General features: G+C 39.8%; 1 protein-coding gene across 3 annotated transcripts in view; it reads left to right on the top strand.

Annotated features, from left to right (window-relative positions):
• Nucleotides 1–8,807, top strand: part of RMND5A (required for meiotic nuclear division 5 homolog A) — a 63,292-nt gene extending 54,485 nt beyond the window's left edge. Inside the window, exons 7-10 of one of the 3 annotated variants that reach the window (XM_080683943.1) lie at nucleotides 874–976; nucleotides 3,185–3,339; nucleotides 4,516–4,603; nucleotides 5,093–8,807. In XM_080683943.1, the coding sequence (XP_080540069.1) occupies nucleotides 874–976; nucleotides 3,185–3,339; nucleotides 4,516–4,579 (322 nt within the window). In that variant the 3' untranslated portion in view covers nucleotides 4,580–4,603; nucleotides 5,093–8,807. Of the gene's footprint in view, nucleotides 1–873; nucleotides 977–3,184; nucleotides 3,340–4,515 lie in introns of all 3 variants that reach the window. The other 2 variants (XM_080683944.1, XM_080683942.1) reach the window with 2 other exon arrangements.
• The last annotated feature ends 13,124 nt before the right edge of the window (nucleotides 8,808–21,931 follow it).

The raw sequence follows: 21,931 nt of genomic DNA, 5'->3' as shown, positions 1-21,931 counted from the left end.
TGGGCATGTGCCCTGACTGGGAATTGAACCATGACCTCCTGGTTCATAGGTTGGCGCTCAACCAATGAGCCATACCGGCCAGGCTCCTCAAGTGTTTTTAATCCTGTTATGTGGCAGGCAATGTGTGGGACACAAAAATAAATAAGGTACAATCTGTACTCCATAGGGTGTACCATCTGAGTGTAGGAGACACTCATGTAATTAACTTTAATGCATGGCCGTGCTACAGGTCAGGTTGTCTGGGGAATAGACTCTGCAATGGGTGGAGATTGACATGAAGAAGTTTATTGAGATCAGCCCTCTAGGGGGATGAAAGCAGCACAGGATTAGGAAAGATTAGGAAGAGGAAAAATTGGGATGTATGTGATGCAGGTTAACCAAAGGCCTCAGCCCATCCTTGAAGAGCTCTGGAGCTCTGGTGGGCCTGTGGAGTTGGCCCAAATTGGGACAGCAGGGCTGGGCATTTGTATCCATGCAGAGCATTCATCAAATATGACCCTAGTCAGGTGGCTTTCTTCAGTTTAGGCCAGTCCTAAAGAGGGACAGAGGAGAACTGACTGCCAACACTTGTGCCCTAAACAGGGGTGATCTGGGTCTAGAAGGAACAATGTAAGAAAATGTCCTAAAATGTCATTAATGTTAGGAGTGTCATTAATGACTGATAGGTAGGGCCCATTAAATCGGTGGTTCTGTAAAATTTAAAACGTATTTATGTGTGTATGTGCACACACATACCAATTTAGCAGAGCAGAGGGCTCTGCGCCCTGCCAAACGCCAGGGCCCTCTGCACACAGAGTCTGGAGGAATTGACATTTCTGGGACCAAGCTGTCTGGCACTGGCCTGGCATTGACATTTTCTCTTCTGTCTCCCAGTTTCTCAGCAGGTTGCGTGGCGCTGCCAGCTTTAATTAACATTAAAGCTGTGATTGAGCAGAGGCAGTGCACTGGAGTTTGGAACCAGAAAGATGAATTGCCCGTGAGTTCCATTTTCTCTTGATTATTAACCTTTCTTGCCATTAGAAGAATGTGAACGTTAAGGATTTAGAATGCCAGTCTTGCCTTTTAACTGGGGAACATTATTGTAGCCATTTGACAGGGATGCTTTTATGCATATGGTGACATGATTAAACAATGGAAATGGGAGCAAGTACGTTTTGGAGGCACTGGAGGAGTTTTCTTAAAATGTTACTTTGGCAGTGAAAGCTAATGAAGGCCCTGGCCAGTGTGGCTCAGTTGGTTGGATGTTGTCCCATGAACCTAAAGGTCGCTACTTCAGTTTCCGGTCAGGGCACATACCCGGGTTTTGAGCTCGATCTCTGGTGAGGGGTCGTGCAGGAGGCAGTGGTTTGATGTTACGCTCTCATATTAATGTTTTCTCTCTTCTCCCTTCCCTTCTCTAAAAATCAATAAACGATTCTTTAAAAAAGAAAGCTAACGAAGGAGACTTCAGAAGTCAGGAGAGTGGGATATACTGTAGCATGCAGTGTGCTCTGCACATGGCAAACCACTGGTGCTACAGTTTTTTAAAATACAAGAGCAGTGAGTCATTTTGATTGGATTTAGTAGTTATATTTTTCTAATGCCATTTAAAATAAGTACATAGCTATTAAATTAAAGGTTGTCCTTGTGACAGCTGCAGTCCTCAGTGGCCCTCCAGTGCCATGTGTCCTCTGCTGTCTGGAGCAGGCTGTGGTTTTAAGCCTCAGTTTTAGTCCCTTGCCAGCTTTCCACCTTCCCCAAGTAGTTTCTCCATCTCTAAAATGGGGACCGTCCTTCTCTCTTGGGACTATTAAAGGCTAGAGACAACATAGATATACTTAGAATAACATGGTACACATAGTAGGTACTCAAGTTTTGCCTACAGGGAGTGACAAAGGTCACTGTAGTGGTATTTCCACCAGGCCTCTGACAGATACTACAACTTTGGGGTTATCCCTGCATGGTTCTGTCACAGGCCCTGAAGGGCAAAAACGTACTTTTGGCTTTTGTCTGTTTTCTGCCACACCTGTGCACAGGTTTATCTGCAGTTACCCTGTTCTTCCAGCTGGTAACTGTTGGTTGTTGGTTGCCCAGCTTCTCCTCGGAGATCTGGTTTGACTTGAAGCACAGGTGCATCCCCAGCCCTGCGTGTGGTCATGGCACCAGCAGCACCCTGTTTGACTGCTGCACGTTTGAGCAAGTGAAGAGAACTGAGCTTTCACTTGCTTTGCTGAGGCAAATGCAGCAGTACTCTGGCAGTTTCCCAGTTACCTGTAAGCACCTCTGATGCTTGTGCTCTAGGAAAGAGCCTGCCGAGGTCTGAATTCACCTAACGCCTGGGCATCAGGGTAATACAGCACTTGGAAGTGATGATCTGGCCATTTTTCCTCAGGATTCTTCTGTTACACTTTGTCAACTTTCTTGAAAGAGTCTGGGTTTTAGACTTCTATATTGATAGCCATTGTCAATTTAGAAGGAAAGAAAACAGGATTACCATTTGTAGAGCCCCTCCCATATGCCAACCACTATTAGGTAATTTCATAGCTTTTGTTTGTTTTGTTCACTGCAAAGAGCAATAATTGGGCTGTGATTGTGAAAAGTCCTGCTGAACTTTAGCTTCAGGCCCTTGTTGCAGGTGGTTTCTCTGGGCCGTTCTACACAAAATGGGAAACTTGGATCTGAAGCTCACACGGAAGCAAACCATGTTTAGTTTGCTTTTAAAGGAATTAATACACTGAATTTTATCATCTAGCTAAGTGAGCTGTGAAACAGTCAGGCTTTCTGATGGGTTTTACTGTTAGGTGTACCTAATGAATTTTCAAGAGTGTTTAACTTCTAGAACATTGATTTGCCTTTAACTCTTAACTCTCAGACATCAGAAATTAGTTTAAAAGTAGTGTTATATATAATTTACTAGTAAAAGGGAAGCATTTTCTCAATCCATTGAGATTTTGCTTCCCTACCGTTGTCATCAGTTTGGCTCAAATAAACTCATGAAAATTTTATGAAAAAAAAAGGTAATTTTGAAGGTTAATATAGTATCATGAATACTGCTAGATCCTCTAAGACTGTCCCTTTTGAGTTAGAGGAGTGTTGTGAAAGGTAGGATCAGAGGAGTAGGTGTTCTCGGTGCTCCTGGCTGCACAGTGCATACTCATGTGAAGATGTTCTGAGTGGTAACGAGCCTTTCACTTTCCTTGACCAGATTGAAGTGGACCTTGGTAAGAAGTGCTGGTATCACTCCATATTCGCCTGTCCCATTCTTCGTCAGCAAACAACAGATAGCAACCCACCCATGAAATTGGTCTGTGGTCATATCATATCAAGAGATGCCCTGAATAAAATGTTTAATGGTAGCAAGTAAGTGTCTGACTTTTTAAACGTTAGTAAAAATTTTTCTTTTGTAACTTAGTGGGAAGTGAAGTAATGAGGATAAATAAATGTTGCTAGAATTTAAAAGTAAATAGATTTTGTAAGTACTCGTTTGGCATAGTGGGTGGCATCTGATTTCTTTGTCAGTCTTTTTAATTTGTTGATGAATTTGGTGACCATATTTATAAGCATGGTCTTGAACGCCTTTTGGGTGGGCGATACAATGTCAACTCCTCTTCCCCCTTGTACACAAACGGCAGCATGTAGCATAGTGTGTACTGTTCTGTCAGTGCTGTGTCCTGGAGATGTTATATATGCTACAGAAAAAGTCCTCATTCTCTCTTTTAAACTGCAGATTAATCTACCATGTGGAAATAATGATCATGAAACCAATTCCTTATTGATGAGTTTTAACTTTTGTTACAGTAAAGTGAATAACCTTCTCTATATGCTGTATATAAATTCATAGAATTGAAATTGCTGATTCAAAGGGTATATATGATTATACTTCGTATACATTATTAAATTTTATTAAAAACATTTCAAAAGCTTATTTCTAGCGTAGGCAGCTGGAAGATTGTTCACTGGAGTTTTTCTCAGACCCATTGTGGTGAAGTCTTTCTTTAAGAGGAGGCCCTGGCATGCAACACCGGCATTTGTGCCCTTCCCAGACCATGCAGCCATGCTGGCTATGTGCCCACTGCAGGACATGTCAGCTGCTCTTGGTAGCTACATACTTTGTAGGCTCAGCAGCTGGCATCAGATTTGCTGCACTTGAGTGGGTTGTGTGGCCAATAGATTTGAAACTCATTTGGAGACAGGTGCAGCCTAAATCTTAGAGACGAAAAATTGGATTTACTTATGAAAATTCCCAGAACAATTTTCAGAACAGTTGTCTTTTCTTTGTTTACAAAACAGTTTCTACTGATTTCCACTGAAGAGAAGAGCTTTCAGTTTAGGGTCTGGCTTAGGTGGAATTTATTTGCGACCCTCCACAGCTTGGCTGTTATATTAAGGGAAAGCACAGCTCACCTTCAAAATACAGACACGTTTGTGTGTCAGTTTGTGTGTATGTAATTGTTAGAAAGACTTTATAACTATGTGAAATTGAATGCTCAGTACTGATCCTGTTCCCTCAATGTGGTTTTCCCCCCTTCTCTTTAGATTAAAGTGTCCATATTGTCCAATGGAACAAAGTCCAGGAGATGCCAAACAGATATTTTTCTGAAGAAATAATTTTAATTTGCAGTTTGTAAGTGAAACTGAATTGTGGGTGCATTTCAGAAGAGAATGTTCCATTTAATGCAGCTAACCAAGGACTCCCGTGTTTATATAAACTAATGCTCCAAAAACTTTGCCAACATTTTAGTGCACACACACTGAGGGAGTGTTCCAGACGAATATTATCATAGGGCTTTATTATATTCTTGGTCTTTATTTCTGATCAAGTAAATACACCAGCAGTTGTCATTCAATGCAGGTTTTTGTACTTAATTATATGGTGATTTTTTTACTTTTTAAGAGCAGAAACAGAAATTGACCTCCCCGCCACGTGATTAGTATTTTTCCTGCTTTTACTTTTGTCGTTTTCTTGATAATTGTAAGCTTTGGGAATGTTTGTGAAGAAGTTTTATTTCCTGTTATGTGTACATAATTAAATGAATATGCTTCAGAAAAAGTTTGAAAAACTGAATTGTGGCTATAAAACTAATTCGCGCTTTTTTTTTTTTTTTTGCTTAAGGAAGAAAGCTGTGATAGATTTCAAGTTTGCTTTTTGATCTTTTTCTCTGCTCCTGTTCTCACTGAAAAGTCAGCAGACCTGCATTTGAGTTCTGCTGGTAGCCTGGCTGCCTGTTTTTAAAATCCCATCATGAATTTAACAGGTTGGTGTGAGAAGTCTTCCACTAGAATGGAGTGGAAGGAGCACCATTGTTTCTGTGCTTTTATTGCCAAGAGGTGCTTGTTTTAAAAGTTTGTTCAATAAAATGAAATTCTGAAGTTAGAAGTGTTAAGTTGGTATTTGCTCTCTTGGTCTTAGTAGCCCTGTGCTCTGAAATTTGCCTTCAGGACTTGGCTGTCCATTGCATTTGTATACCATGCAGACACAGTATTGTGTGTGTAGATGTGCACCAGCATCAAACATTGTGCATCTGGAAGGGGAGAAGCATGTTCCAGTCCTCAAATGCAGCCACCAGAGTCATTACTTTAAATCCTTAAAGTTAGAATCTAGCGAATTTTCTGTAGTGCAGAATATGTTAATTGCTGTTTTTGTATTTAAATAGTATACTGTTCAGTGCCTATCCTGCAGTGTGTATCATCTCATTGACTGTGAACCTGTATATTATTCTAATGGATACACAATGACCTTTTCTCTTGTGAGGTATCTTCATTTAATGCACTACCCAGAAATAGCCATGTGTAAGAGTCTTTCTCTGTATGGTGAACTACATGGAAAAGACTTCCGAGGACATAATTCTGACAAACCTGTTATGTTACTTCATTATAAGAAGAATGTTATATGGATATCACCAAATATTTTGCAACTTTATTTCATCTGACATGGAACTGAACATCAGTATAGGAAAACTTTCATGAGAAAACGAAAAAAGAAGAAAACAAGCAAAGAGAACCATGACACGTCACTTTTTAAACTACATATTGACTTAGATTGGGGGGAGGGGGAACGGATTTGGTGCTGTTAATTGGAAGGTGGCAGCACTTGCAGTAATACACCAGCCTGGCTGGTTTGTCCTGAAGTGCGCACCTTGGAGAGTTGGGTTTTGTTTATAAAGCCGGAGGTGCTACAGAAAGCCCTTGCCCGACTGACATGTGGCCAGGCAGGGGGAGGGCTACCGTGTGCTGTGTAGGTGAGCCAGGAATTGTGCTTAGCCTGCTCAGAGTGCTTGCTTTGTTCAACCGGAATCAGCCCCACAGCAACTCTTGCGCCATGTTTCTGCTTTCCTGTGACAGCCCTCTCTAACGTTCCCTTCTCTCCACTAATGCAGTGAAGGAGGAGAGTGGGGAGAAGCTCCTTGGACTCCAAAAGAAGGTAGAAAATTCAAGGCAGTATTCTGGTTGAGGATGTAAAACTGGTTTATTTTTTCTTTTGACTTAAAACCCAGAGTGGGTTTTTTTTGCTTTTCTAGGCCAGATTTAGCTTTATTCTCACCTACCATCTCAAGACACCTATGCGACATTTAGGCTTCACATTGCTCTAGAGGCTGGTGGTAAATATTTTTGGCAGCCAGAGACTCAGTTGTCTCAGGCCACTTTCAGGGACAAAAGCCTGAGCTCTGCTTTGTCCTTCTCCCAGTGTTGGGAATCCTGTTGACAGTTTCCATGCAAGGTCCTTGTAAGGGTGAGGCCAGGGCCAAAAATTTGAAACTCTTGATCTGATTATTTAACGTGAAAATTATGTTTTATGATCCTTAACTAAATGCATGGACTTAAAATTTACTGGTGACTAAATGTGAAGGAGAGGTGGCCTTGAAGAGGCCAGATCTTAACCAAAGATACTGAAATACAGTATGCTGTCCTTCCTACTTCAGTAACCTTCACCAGAGCTGGCAGCGCTGTGTCACTGGGGCTGCGGAGGTCAGCGGTGTTAGAGGACGCCCTTCGCCACGCTCTGCCTTCCACTTGCAAAAGGTCACGATAGAACCAAGGTTTCTTACAGTCAGACTCTTTAAAATAATGTACATTGAAAACCATTTCAGAGTGGTGGATTAAGTTCCTGTTGGAGCCATTTCCATTCATCAGTCATGGACTGTGCTTAACCAGTAAAACCTTACTAGGTCCTTAGAGTCTGCTTTAGCCAGAGCATCTGTGCTTCCCAGTAAGTCTGAAGCGCAGTGGCTGAAGTTGTCTTTCAATCTCCTTTCTCAGTGGTGTAATCATCACAGATCCCATTTCTGTTGTTTTAATGGTGATAATGTGAGACTTCTAAATACATAAATGAACGGGTATTGGTGCCTCTTGATTTTAAAATTCTGAAGAAAAGAGCCACCTCACATTCATAGGATGTGTGAGTATTTTATGAGTGTATGAGCATTTAATTGAAAATAAGAAAATTATGAAGTCAGTCTTCTGTTTTGATTTTTCTGAAGCAGCTGTGTATACAGAGACACTAGGACCCACACCAGGTTTGTGGGAAACGAGGATCCTTTTTTGTCTCCAGGGAGTCCCACAGGTTATGCCGTTGACGTTCTGTATTCTTTATGCTGTGAGTTATTTCCACCTCAGTGATTTCAGCTTTGGGATGGTAGAGACTACAGAAACCAAGAGCTCTTGGTTACCTGTACAAGGCAAGCTGCTGGTAGGCGTTAGCCCTCTGGCTTTCCAACTCAACCTCTGACTGAGTGGACTGCCAGCCAAGCTGGTCAGTATTCTTAGTCAGAAGACTCAGGTTATTTTCAGGGAAGACGTGGAGGCATGATTTGGTTAAATTCATCACTAGGATGTGTAAGGTAAAGACACAAACCAAATATCTTTCATTACTTAACTACATTCTTTGGTAACACTGGAATGCTACGGCCGCGAGGGAGCGTTGGCAAGGACACTCACCTCGGTACTTCATAAGCCTGGCCAGCTGTGGGGGTTTTATGTGGTACAATAGTGTTTGCCATAAGCAGGTACAAACTTCATGGACTGTGTATTGAAGTAGAATTGAGTAGATACCAAAAATAGAATGGCAAATGTATTTTAATAGCAGATGAGGCAACTAGTTGTAGGGCGAGTTTTCCACTGTGGATTTTACTTCTACACATAGGGAGAGAAAACAGTTTTGTTTTCAGGACATTTCCCTCTACAGTTTCAACCGTAGTGAGCATATGCTTCATTTACTTCCAAAGAGGCAAAAGCAGCTGGAATCGACTTAATAGCACATGCTTTGTTTCATGTTATGGGTGAGGACCTACTCTCTTATTTTAGCAGTCACGTAACATTCTCCAACGAGGCAGATGTGGGGTTCACTAGGATTTAGTGCCTGATCTTTTCTTTTGGGAAGGGGTGGGAGTGAATGTATTGGGGATGGGAGGGAAGCAGGAGAAAAAAACGGGAGTGTGAGTGAGTGTGCATGTCTCTGAAATTCACCATGACCCCCACCTGTGTCTAGCAAGGAACAGGTATTTAATGTATTTTGCTCATGACTGCAGTGTGCATGTTCCCCCCTCTGTGTTCTCTAACTTACACTAACTTACAAGGACTCATCAAATCATCTTGTTCAGATGGCTCAGGATTGTATTTCTTTTGCTTACCCTGTGCTCTTGGGTTCTATAGTATTTCTATAATTATGTAACAAGAATAGTGTTGCACTGTAATCTATTATATAGAGCTATATGTATGGAAAATTTTGATCAGTTTTTTAAGCAATGTATCCTGTTTGCAAAGGCACAATAAAGTTGCATATTATAGACAATAGGCAATAAAGCTAATAATAAACCTTATTTAACACAAACCATATTCATATTCTCGGTCTATTTGATTTTGGAAAAAGTCAAGCATTAGCATATCCAGTAGTTTCAGGGGTTTCATTTTAACTTAAAAAGTCCTAATATATTTAATTTATAAATTTCAAACAGAGTTTTGGGAACTATAAGAAATACGTTGTCAATGTGTATATTTCTATATCAAACACATGACTTCTGTGTGTATTTTTAAAAATTAAAGAAATAGACATTTAAAAAATCTTATGGAACCAGTTTGTATTGTTGGAAGCCGCTCATTGTCCTCACTAGCAGAGAGGTGTGGACAAAGAACCTGGAAGGCTGGTCAACCTTGAAGATCTGAAAGGTCAGAGCCAACCACCCACTGTTTAATTGAGACCTTTTAGTTTTATGTAAATCCTTGCTGATTGGCTGTTATTGGAATTGCCTGCCTAAAGGCTATGGGTGTATCCCATAGTCTTAATAAAAGGGATAGCAAGGCCAGAGCGGGGTGGAGTCCTTCCCCTTGAGTTGGGCTCCCGCCTGGCCCCCGATATTCCCAAATTTATACTTCCTTGTCTAGTCTCTTCTATTTGTGTGCGGCCTCCTCCAGAGCCCAAACCCTGAACCTGAACTCTGAACCACGCGGGGCGTGGCGGGGGGGCGGGGACACTCGCAACTGGCAGCCCAATGTCGGGCACTCACAACTGGCGCCTTTGACGTGGGACCTCTGGAGGGGATGACATTTTCGCCTAGAGCGAAGAAAGGAAGATTACACCGAAAAGGTGGGGAGATTCACGGCACGCAAAGCCCACGATCAGCTACAGAAGTTTCGATCTGTAAGTAGGGTGGGAAAGTCTTTTTCAGCCAGGCTAATGGGGCAGAATTAGGTTATAAAGTAAACTTTGTTACAGACTTTTGGTTTGCATGCTTAAGGAATGTGGTTTCTTGTTCAAATTAAAATCTTAATTTGTATTTGGAATCTAAAATCTGTTATAAGAAATGAAACCCTGCTGCTGTAACCACCTCTGGTGCAGAGAAATTCAAAGGTGGCAGGAGAGGGCAGGGCTATCTGCTCTCCTGAAATGAGATTACTTAAAGTTTTGTTTAAAAATTATAGAAGAACTCGCAGGGAAATGCAAAATTTGGCCAAATTGGGTGCTAGTAATTACTTTGGAAAGCGAAAAAGAAAGAAAAAATTTGAGATCTGTCTTTATTAAGCATGAAAAGATAATGCGGCCAGATCTGTTCCTATGCTTCCCCCGAAGCAAGCAGGATGTGGGGGAAGGGAGACATGTGGCAAGCCAATATGGAAGCCCACTCTCCCAGTATGCTAATTTAAAGTCTCCTTTCTGGCCATGAATTAAGTCTTCTCACCTTAAAAATTTAGAAATGTGTCTGGGATTTCTGTGCACATGTAACGAGAAAAGCTAGTGTAAGACAAAATGTGGGCACGGTCCAATTTCGGATATTCAATAGGTCTTAAACTGGACTTGACTCTTTATAAGGGCTACAGAAATGAAAAACCCAACACTGTTTTTTTCCTAAGAAAAATGGCGGATTTGACCAAAAGGAAAGAAATTCCAGCTAGTTCCAGCAACAGGATTCACATTTCCATAATAAAGAGTAGTTTTTAAAATGCTAATGAAGGGTGTTAAAAAGCTAACTTTTAAGGCCTTCAAGAAAATCAGTGAATTGTGTTACAAAAGAATTTATCCAAAGTAAAATAATTGCCTTAAAATAATTGGAATTGGATTTGAAACTCAAAAAATTGTTGAAAAATATAAAGATCTACCCAGATAAAGACTGGCTATGCCCTTTGTTAATGGAGGAAAAGGTGGTCACCCTTCCCCCAGCAGACAGGTTAATCAGCTTCCCGCCAGTAGCCATTCTTTAAGGACAATTTTGCATTTGAATACCTACAAGCTTTCTACTCAGCTTCTCTCAGCACAGAAAAAACATGTTCGGTTTAAAGTCAATTGATTAAGCCCTTGCGGAACCGATTTTGCCATCCAGAAATGTGGGTTATGGCAGCTTAAAATTTTAGAAGTTTGCTTCCTTATGAGAAAAATCTAGAGTACAGAATAGAATCTATTGATTGATTATGTCTTGTATTTTTGAAATTTATTCTTATAAATATAAGTGTCAATAAAGTAATGCTAAATATTTGACTTGTCAGCTCTAAAAGTTCAGGATTCAAATTAAATTGGGAGAAATTATATAGTTGTGGTAATTAAATGCCTAAAGCATAAAAATTTATTTTTGAGAAAATAAGATGTGTTTTCTCTGAAAATAATTAGGAATTCAAAATATGTTACTTATTGGTCTAATTAAATAAGGATTAATTCTGTGATCCCAACCAAAATTTTTAATGCAAAAACCAGTTTAAATTTAATTGATATCTTAAGATAATTATAAAAAGTATTATAATCTTTAAATCATATATATATATATATTTGATTTTTTTTTCAAATTTAAATTTCAAGGCTATAATTGAGGGATAATTTGGGAACATTTTTACAGGCCCTGAAATGTTTTCAAGAAGTTATTCTCGGAGGAGAATAATGGCGGCGGAATAGACAGACGTGTTCCGAGCCTTGTCCCGGAGCAGAAAGAAAGAACAGCTGAGGGTCGCGCAAGGAGTGTTTGTTGGCTGGTTGGGAGACAGCTGAATTCCAGAAGGAGGTGGGGGACTGCTGAACGGGGTTCCCCTGACCTGGCAGCAAGAACTGCGGCTGGGTCCCCTCCCGGAGCTGCGGGCTTGGACGCGGAGTCTGCGCCATCTTGATCCGGAAAGTGGAGCTTATCTGAAGCCTGAGAATCCACAACTGCGGCACCCCAGGAACAGCTGCGAGCCCCAGAACAACGCTCCCCAACTGGCGCAAGCACACGGGTTCAGAGAAGCTCTACACTCCACCACGGAAAGGTCAGATTTCGCCTGGGATAAGGTGAGGTCTCTGGTCCCGGCGGGAGAGAGGAACGCGCGTTTTGCGGGAGCTGGAGGACCAGGGAAGTCTGTGCCTAGAAAAATCCGTGGCTGTAGGGGCTGGCGTGATCTGTGACTGTGGAAAGGGGTCCTCAGAGCTGCTAAGAGAAGGGCACTCTAAAAAGCAACCCATTTTGATCTGAAGTGCAGGGACACCCTAAGAATTTAAGACAGTCCAGACTTACGCGCAGCCCGTGCGCTCCCTGGGTGCCTGGGCTCACTCGCAGTCCCGGAGTTCGCACACTTGGGCTTTTTCCTCTTCAAATCCTTGCTTCTGATTACTAAGCCCAATACATAGGATCACCCAGTTGGGGACACCCTGGGAGACTGCAGGGGAAGGTTGTTTTTCTGGAACCTGGGGATCGGAGCGGGGAGTGACCATCAGAGAGTCAGCTCTGAGGCAGACCACTCCCACAGGCCCGAGTGCCACAGGGAAAGAAGGCTCTAACACTCCCTAGAGAGGCCATAGATAGACCCGGAAGTCAATCCAGAAACACTGCCACCCAGGGGCTGAATCACAAATTGACTCTTGTGTAATCAAAAATAAAGGAATACGAGAAATTAAGACACACCGCCTGCTTAAAATCAGGACTGGCTTACAACACCAAAGAGCAGTGGATCGCAGGGAACTGCAATACTGTCTGGACTGAGAAACAGGCGTGCCAAACAGAAAAACAGAGGAAGTGAATGACCTTCACTACTCCACATTTTATTTTTACCTTTTATTTTTTTTATTTTTTTATTTTTTTTTAATTTTCATTTTTTGCATCTTTTAATCAAGAAACTTTTTTTTCTTTTTTCATCACTTGATTTTGCCTTTTTAATGATTACATTTTTATTTTCAATCCGTATTATTACTACTGCTATTTTATCTTTTTTTTTTTTTTTTTTAAAGTGTCATTTTATTTTCTCTTCATTTTATTTTGGGATTAGGGTTCTACATTCTATTTTTTATCTTTCCTTTAGCATCGTTTTACTCTATCTCAACTCTACCTTTAGGCCATCACTCTCTTCCTAACCTCCCCCTTTTCAGTGTCCTGTTTGTCTTACCCTTTTACTGCTTTAGATTTTCCCTATTCTTTCTGTTTACCCCTTGTTAAAATTTCACCCTACTTACATATTCAATCTCCAATCCCCTGCTCCAAGTCCACATACACCTCTCCCTTCGCTGTCTGAGTTATCCATAAACTTGTCCTTATCTCTGTCCTTTTGTTGTTGTTTGCTTGAATGTAGATTATATCCAATTTTTATGCTTTTTTTGTGAGATTGTTTTGCTTATTCTTCTATTGTTTATTCTTTTGTTTGTTTTGTGCTTCAGCTTTCCCTTGCCTCACTCCATATTAGTTGGTGTTGTAGTTTGTACTAATCCCCAGGCACTTGTTGCTGGCATTTGCTGGGATTAGTGATTGTTCTATTGGAGTTTTATCCCCAATATATATATAGTCTGTTCCCCTTTCTCTCTTAGTCAATTTCTTGTCTCTCTTACTTTTTTTTTTCTCTTTACTTTCCCTTTTCCCAATTTCATTTTCACACTCCTTTTTTCTTTTTTTCTTTCTTTCTTTCTTTTTTCCTCTTCTTCTTTCTCTCCTATCACCTAATTTGCCTTTCTCTGGTGGTCACCTTTATTGGAGGTTATTAATATCGTGAATACATTCCTGTTCAGTGCCTTGTGAGTTGTACCTGGTAGTGCTGTATTTTGTGCCTTTAAATCAACCCAGGAGAGAGAGAACTACATAACCAGACACCCAGAGAAGAGAGACCATGGGGAGACAAAGAAGCAGCCCGCATATGAAAGAAAAGCAGGCATCACCAGAAAAGGAAGTAAACGAAATGGAGGCAAGCAACCTTCCAGAAAAAGAATTCAGAGAAATGGTCATAAGGTGGCTGAAAAGAATGGAAGACAAATTCGACAATATGACCAAGAACCAAGAGGAAATGAAGAAGAACCAAGAAGAAATGAAAAATGACATCGCTGCTGTAAAGAACTCAATAGAAAGCATCAAGAGTAGACTAGAAGAAGCAGAGGACCGCATCAGTGAGCTAGAAGACAAGATGGAAAAAAATACCCAAGAAAAGCAACTTCTAGAAAAAAAAATTAAAAGGCAGGAGGAGAGTCTAAGGGAACTTTGGGACAACACGAAACAAAACAACATCCGCATAATAGGGGTTCCAGAAGGAAAGGAAGCTGAGCAAGGAATAGAAAACCTCTTTGAAGAAATAATGACAGAAAATTTCCCAGATATAGGGAAGAAAAAACCCACACAAATCCAAGAAGCTCACAGAGTCCCAAGCAAAATGAACCCCAAAAGACCGACGCCAAGGCACATTATAATTAAATTGGCAAACACCAACGACAAAGTAAGAATCTTAAAAGCAGCAAGAGAGAGACAGAAAGTTACATACAAAGGAACCCCCATCAGACTAGCAACTGATTTCTCAACAGAAACTCATCAGGCCAGAAGGGAATGGAATGAAATATACAAAGTCATGCAAAGGAAGGGGCTGAATCCAAGAATACTGTACCCAGCAAGGCTGTCAATCAAAATTGAAGGTGAAATCAGGAGCTTCACAGACAAAAAAGGACTAAGGGAATTTATTACCACCAAACCAGCAATGCAAGAAATGCTAAAGGGTCTACTGTAAAAAAAAAAAAAAGAAAGAAAGAAAGAAAGAAAGAAACAGGAAGCGAAGAAGTAACACAGGGGTAAAGAATAGGAATGGCGACAAATAAGTACCTATCAATAATAACTTTAAATGTAAATGGATTAAATGCCCCAATCAAAAGACATAGGGTAACAGATTGGATAAGAAAACACGACCCATATATCTGCTGTCTACAAGAAACCCACCTCAGAAAAAAAGACGCACACAGACTGAGGGTGAAGGGATGGAAAAAGGTTTTCCAGGCAAATGGAACTGAAAAAAAAGCTGGGGTAGCAATACTTATTTCTGACAAATTAGATCTCAAACTGAAGGACATAACAAGAGATAAGGAAGGCCATTTCATAATACTAAAGGGAGCAATCCAACAAGAAGAAATAACTCTGGTAAACATATATGCACCCAATACAGGAGCACCCAAATACATAAAAAAACTCCTGGAGGATATCAAGGGAGACATTGACAGCAATACAATCATAGTAGGAGACTTTAATACCCCACTATCACCATTGGACAAATCCTCTAAACAAAACATCAGCAAAGAAACATCAATCCTAAATGACTCACTAGACCAGATGGAATTAATTGACATCTTCAGAACATTTCACCCCAAAGCCACAGAATATACATTCTTCTCAAGCGCACATGGGTCATTTTCAAAGATAGACCATATGTTGGGACATAGGCAAAGTCTCTTCAAATTCAAGAAGATAGAAATCATATCAAGCATCTTCTCAGACCACAGTGGCATAAAACTGGAAATCAACTACAATAAAAACAACCCAAAGAAATCAAACACATGGAGACTAAACAGCATGCTATTAAACCATGACTGGGTTACCAGAGAGATCAAAGAAGAAATAAAAAACATCATGACAACAAATGACAATGAAAACACTACAATCCAAAATCTATGGGACACAGCGAAAGCAGTCTTGAGAGGGAAGTTCATAGCTCTACAAGCCTACTGCAAAAAACAAGAAACAGGGCTAATAAATTACCTAACCCAACAACTCAAAGAGTTAGAAAAAGAGCAACAAGAAAAGCCCAGTGTAAGCAGAAGGAAGGAAATAATAAAGATCAGAGCACAGATAAACGACATAGAGACCAAAGAAACAATACAAAAGATCAACAAAACCAAGAGCTGGTTCTTTGAAAGGATAAACAAGATTGATGAACCTCTAGCCAGGCTCACCAAGAAGCAAAGGGAGAGGACCCAAATAAACAAGATCAGAAATGAAAGAGGTGAAATAACAACAGATCCCGCCGAAATACAAAGGATTGTTAAAAAATACTACGAACAACTCTATTCCAACAAACTGGACAACCTGGAGGAAATGGACATATTCCTAGAAAAATATAACCTTCCAAAACTCAATCAGGAAGAATCTAAACAGCTCAACATGCCAGTAACTATGGAAGAAATTGAAGCAGTCATCAAAGAGCTTCCGGCAAACAAAAGCCCGGGGCCAGATGGCTTCACAGGAGAGTTCTACCAAACATTCAAGGAAGAACTAAAACCTATCCTCCTCAGACTATTCCAAAAAATTCAAGAGGAAGGAACACTTCCAAGCTCCTTCTATGAAGCCAGCATCACCCTAATACCAAAACCAGATAAAGACAACACAATGAAAGAGAATTACAGGCCAATATCCCTCATGAATGTAGATGCCAAAATCCTCAACAAAATTCTAGCAAATAGGATCCAGCAGTACATCAGAAAGATCATACACCATGACCAAGTAGGGTTTATCCCAGGAATGCAAGGATGGTTCAATATCCGCAAATCAATAAATGTGATACATCACATAAACAAATTGAGAGATAAAAATCACATAGTCATATCAATTGATGCAGAAAAAGCATTTGACAAAATCCAACACCCTTTCTTGATAAAAACTCTCAACAAGGTGGGAATAGAAGGATCATACCTCAACATCATAAAAGCTATATATGATAAACCCACAGCTAACATCATACTCAATGGGCAAAAACTAAAACCATTTCCCCTAAGAACAGGAACAAGACAGGGATGCCCACTCTCACCACTCCTGTTTGACATAGTACTGGAAGTATTAGCCACTGCAATTAGACAAGAAGAAGAAATAAAAGGCATCCAAATTGGAAAAGAAGAAGTAAAGCTGTCCTTATTTGCAGATGACATGATATTGTACATAAAAAACCCGAAAGACTCCATCAAAAAACTAACAGACTTAATAAATGAATTCGGCAATGTAGCAGGATACAAAATTAACACCAAGAAATCTATGGCATTTCTATACACCAACAATGAACTTACAGAAAGAGAGACTAAAAAAGCAATCCCATTTTCCATTGCACCAAAAAAATTAAGATACTTAGGAATAAACCTAACCAAGGAGGTAAAAGACCTATATGCGGAAAACTACAGGACACTGAAAAAAGAGATAGAGGAAGATGTAAACAGATGGAAGAACATACCATGTTCATGGATTGGTAGAATCAACATCATTAAAATGTCCATACTACCCAAAGCAATCTATAGATTCAATGCACTCCCCATTAAAATACCAACGGCGTATTTCACAGACCTAGAAAGAACTCTCCAAAAATTCATCTGGAATAAAAAAAGACCCCGAATAGCCACAGCAATCCTGAGAAAGAAGAATAAAGTAGGAGGGATCTCAATACCAGATTTCAAGCTGTATTACAAAGCCACTGTCATCAAAACAGCCTGGTACTGGCACAAGAACAGACATATAGATCAATGGAACAGAATAGAGAATCCAGATATCGACCCAAACCAATATGCGCACTTAATATTTGACAAAGGAGGCATGAGCATACAATGGAGTCAAGACAGTCTCTTTAATAAATGGTGTTGGGAAAATTGGACAGATACATGCAAAAAAATGAAACTAGATCACCAACTTACACCATACACAAAAATAAACTCAAAATGGGTACAGGACTTAAATATAAGACGGGAAACCATAAAAATACTAGAGGAATCCACAGGCAGCAAAATCTCAGACATTTGCCAAAAGAACTTTTTCAGTGATACTGCCCCTAGGGCAATGGAAGCCAAACAGAAAATAAACAAATGGGACTACATCAAAATAAAAAGCTTTTGCACAGCAAAAGAAACCATCAACAAAACAACAAGAAACCCCACTGTATGGGAGAACATATTTGCAAATGGTATCACTGATAAAGGTTTAATTTCCAACATCTACAGGCAGCTTATACAACTTAATAAAAGGAAGATAAATGATCCAATAAAAAAATGGGCAACGGACCTAAATAGAAGCTTTTCGAAAGAAGACAGAAGGAAGGCCAAGAGACACATGAAAACATGCTCAAAGTCACTAATTATCCGAGAGATGCAAATCAAAACAACAATGCGATACCATCTCACACCTGTCAGAATGGCTATCATCAACAAATCAACAAACGACAAGTGTTGGCGAGGATGCGGAGAAAAAGGAACCCTCGTGCACTGCTGGTGGGAATGCAGACTGGTGCAGCCACTGTGGAGAACAGTATGGAGTTTCCTCAAAAAACTGAAAATGGAACTCCCATTTGACCCAGTAATCCCACTCCTAGGAATATATCCTAAGAAACCAGAAACACCAATCAGAAAGGATATATGCACCCCTATGTTCATAGCAGCACAATTTACAATAGCTAAGATTTGGAAACAGCCTAGGTGCCCATCAGCAGATGACTGGATCAGAAAACTATGGTACATCTACACAATGGAATACTATGCTGCCGTAAAAAAGAAGGAATTACTACCATTTGTAGGCACTTGGATGGAATTAGAGAACATTATGCTAAGTGAAATAAGCCAGTCAATGAAAGAAAAATACCACATGATCCCACTCATTTGGGGATAATGAAAAACATTATAAACTGATGAACAAAAAGATAGTTACAGAGGCAGTAAAGCATCAAACAGACTGTCAAATTACAGTGGTAAGGTTAGGGAGAGGTGGGGGAAATAAGAGATCAACTGAAGGACTTATATGCATGTATATAAGAGTAACCAACGGATGCAAAACATTGGGGGGTGAGGGCATGTATGGGAGTGGGGTGGGGGTGGGGGGCAATGGTAAGATATGTACACATATAATACCTTAATAAAAATTTGAAAAAAAAAATAAAAAAATAAAAAAAATAAAGAAGAATTCTGAAGGAAAAAAAAAAAAAAAAAAAAAAAGAAGTTATTCTCTCTTAAAGGAAATATTTTGAATTTCACCCATCTAATATACTTGAAATTGCATGGAAAGCTTTATCAAATAAAAATTAATAACTATATTTTATTTATAAATGTTATGAAAGTTTTGGCCTCTAAGGAGGGCAAAATGTTTCTTAAAATCCAACAGCGGAAAGTTAAAATGACAAAAAGCCCAAAGCCGCCTGCATTTTTAATTAGGTTGAAGGTGGGGCCACTTTTGCACCTTGTGAATCAGACATAAACATTTACTAAATTTGCTTTGCTTTGCTTTTTAATTAAAGATACCTACTTAAATTACTTTGTAAATTAGCTTTTTAAATTATAATCAAGGTTTATATAAATTAAGCTAAATGAAAAGCCAATATTTTTATAAACAATTGAATTCTAATAAAGCCACCAGAAACAGCTAGTGAGATTTCTGTTTGTCTGCAATACTTGGCAGCCACCATGATGGCCACATGGCTTGGCGCTCCCCTGGGGGCCGCCATCTTGAAACAGCAAAGGCCAACCCCTCTCTTTGAATAAAGTTACTGAGACCTCCCATGATCCCTCTGTATATGCTAATTAGCCAAAGGGGATACTTTTTAAAAATAAAATTCTAAATAAAAAGAAATTTGAAAATTTTGAAATCTCTTTTACAGATATTTACAGGGTAAACTAAGATTGTTGTTAGAGTATCAAATCTGACAGTAAAATAGTAGTCAAGTTTACTGTAATGAGATTTCTTGTGACATGGCTATTCAGATGCTCGAGCAAATATTAAGCAGCAACCTTGTAGGTTGCATGTTGTAAAAAGAAAGACAAAGATTTTATTTTATTTTTTAATTTAATAAATATTTATTATTCAAATTATTACAATTGTTCCTCTTTTTTCTCCACCCAGTTTCTACCCTCCCTCCTCCCCCATTGTCCTCATCCATAGGTGTACAATTTTTGTCCAGTCTCTTCCTGTACCCCCCACACCCTTCCCCTCCCCCCCCCGAGAATTGTCAGTCCACTCCCTTTCCATGTCCCTGATTCTGTTACATTCACCAGTTTATTCTGTTCATCAGATTTTTTTATTCACTTGGTTTTTAGATTCACTTGTTGATAGATATGTATTTGTTGTTCATAATTTTTATCTTTACCTTTTTCTTCTTCCTCTTCTTAAAGAATACCTTTCAGCATTTCATACAATACTGGTTTGGTGGTGATGAACTCCTTTAGCTTTTTTTTATCTGTGAAGCTCTTTATCTGACCTTCAATTCTGAATGATAGCTTTGCTGGGTAGAGTAATCTTGGTTGTTGGTTCTTGCTATTCATCACTTTGAATATTTCTTGCCACTCCCGTCTGGCCTGCAGTTTCTGTTGAGAAATCAGCTGACAATCATATGGGTGCTCCCTTGTAGGTAACTAACCGTTTTTCTCTTGCTGCTTTAAGATTCTCTCTTTGTCTTTTGCTCTTGGCATTTTAATTATGATGTGTCTTGGTGTGGTCCTCTTTGGATTCCTTTTGTTTGGGTTCTCTGTGCTTCCTGGACTTGTAAGTCTATTTCTTTCACCAGGTGGGGGAAGTTTTCGGTCATTATTTCTTCAAATAGGTTTTCAGTATCTTGCTCTCTCTCTTCTTCTGGCACCCCCATAATTCTGATGTTGGTACGCTTGAAGTAGTCCCAGAGGCTCCTTACACTATCTTCATATTTTTGGATTCTTTTTTCTTTTTGCTTTTCTGGTTGGGTGTTTTTTGCTTCTTTGTATTTCAAATCTTTGATGTGATTCTTGCGATCCTCTAGTCCGCTGTTAGATCTCTGTATAATATTTTTTATTTCAGTCAGTGTATGCTTAATTTCTAGTTGGTCCTTTTTCATATCCTTGAGGGTCTCGCTAAATTTTTCGGCCTTTTCTAGGAAATTCTTGAAAAACCTTATAACCTTGGTTTTGAACTCTATATCCAGTCGTTTGCTTTCCTCCATTTCTTTCATTTGTGACCTGTTTCCTTGTCTCCGCATTTTGGCTGCTTCCCTGAGTTGATAGAGTGCCTTTGTGTGCTAGGTGTCCTATAGGGCCCAGTGGCTCAGCCTCCCCAGTTACCTGAGGTGGACACTCTTGGTGCATCCCTTTGTGGACTGTGTGTACAGCCTTGTTGTAGTTAAGTCTTGATTGTTGTTGGTATCACTGGGAGGAATTGACCTCCAGGCCAATTGGCTGTGAGGATCAGCTGTGTCTACGCTGGGAGAACTTCTGTGCTGGAGACACCCTTATGAGACTAGACTTGCAAAAGCCTCTGTGCTCAGCTTGGATGGGGCAGAGTCTCAGGGCGGAACAGACAACATTGGTTTCCCGTCAGTCCTGCCCTAATAGGCCCCTGTGTCTCAGTGTCCCATGGTAATCGTTGCCAGCACCTCTGAGAGAAAGCTGCCCTCGAGTTCTGCCCACTGCCAGACAGTCCAGTTTCTCCCTGAATGAATCTGGGTCCCCAGAGTCTCACCCGGAACTGGAATTCAGTGCAGTCGGGGGCTTTTGTCTCCCTCCCGCTTGAGAAAGCCAGCCGTGCACTCAGTTGCCTGTCCTCTCTGCACACACGTCTCAGTACCTCTGCTTCCTGCAGCTCCTCTGAGTCTCAATGTGCTTTTCTCTTTCCTTCTAGTTGTAGAATATCCACTCAGCCAGCCTTCCTGTGGTTCTGGATGATGTCCGTTTTGTCTTTTAGTTGTAGTTTTGAAATTGTTGTGCGAGGCAGCAGTTTAGGTGTTTACCTATGCCACCATCTTGGTTCCAAACCGAAAGACAAAGATTTTAAGTGAAACTCTGTAGCCTGAAAATTATTTTGGAACGCAATAAAGAGAGGTTTCCTTCAAACATCTGAAGGGTTGTAACTAAAAGTCAATATATTTGGCCTCATAAACGGAAGTAAATAATTTGTGTTTTTGTCTCCCTGACAAAGTTTATGTAAAATTACTCAAAGACTAATTGTAGAAATTTAACTAATGTCATTTATTGTCCATAACCTAGGACAAGTAAAGTTAAAAAAATAAACCTTATTTCAGATTAATTTAAATTGGCTAGTTGAAATAAGTGAATATTCAAGAAAACTTAATTGTATTGGACAAAAACCTGTTCCTGAAGTATTAAATAAAAATTTTTATTGATGGTTCATCTCAGTAAAATTGCCAAACACGCTATGAATCCAAAGCAGTCATATTTCTGTGCAAAAATTAAAATTAAAATTTATCAAGACTGCATTGTAAAAATTTCCAATAGCCTCCTAATAATTAAATCAAAAAAGGTGGGATAGTAGAGTAATATCCTGTA

This window comes from Plecotus auritus (assembly GCF_963455305.1).
Source record: "Plecotus auritus genome assembly, chromosome: 8".
NCBI classification, from domain to species: domain Eukaryota; kingdom Metazoa; phylum Chordata; class Mammalia; order Chiroptera; family Vespertilionidae; genus Plecotus; species Plecotus auritus.
Note: the sequence above shows the minus strand (reverse complement) of the source record. Positions and strands in the feature narration are given on the sequence as shown.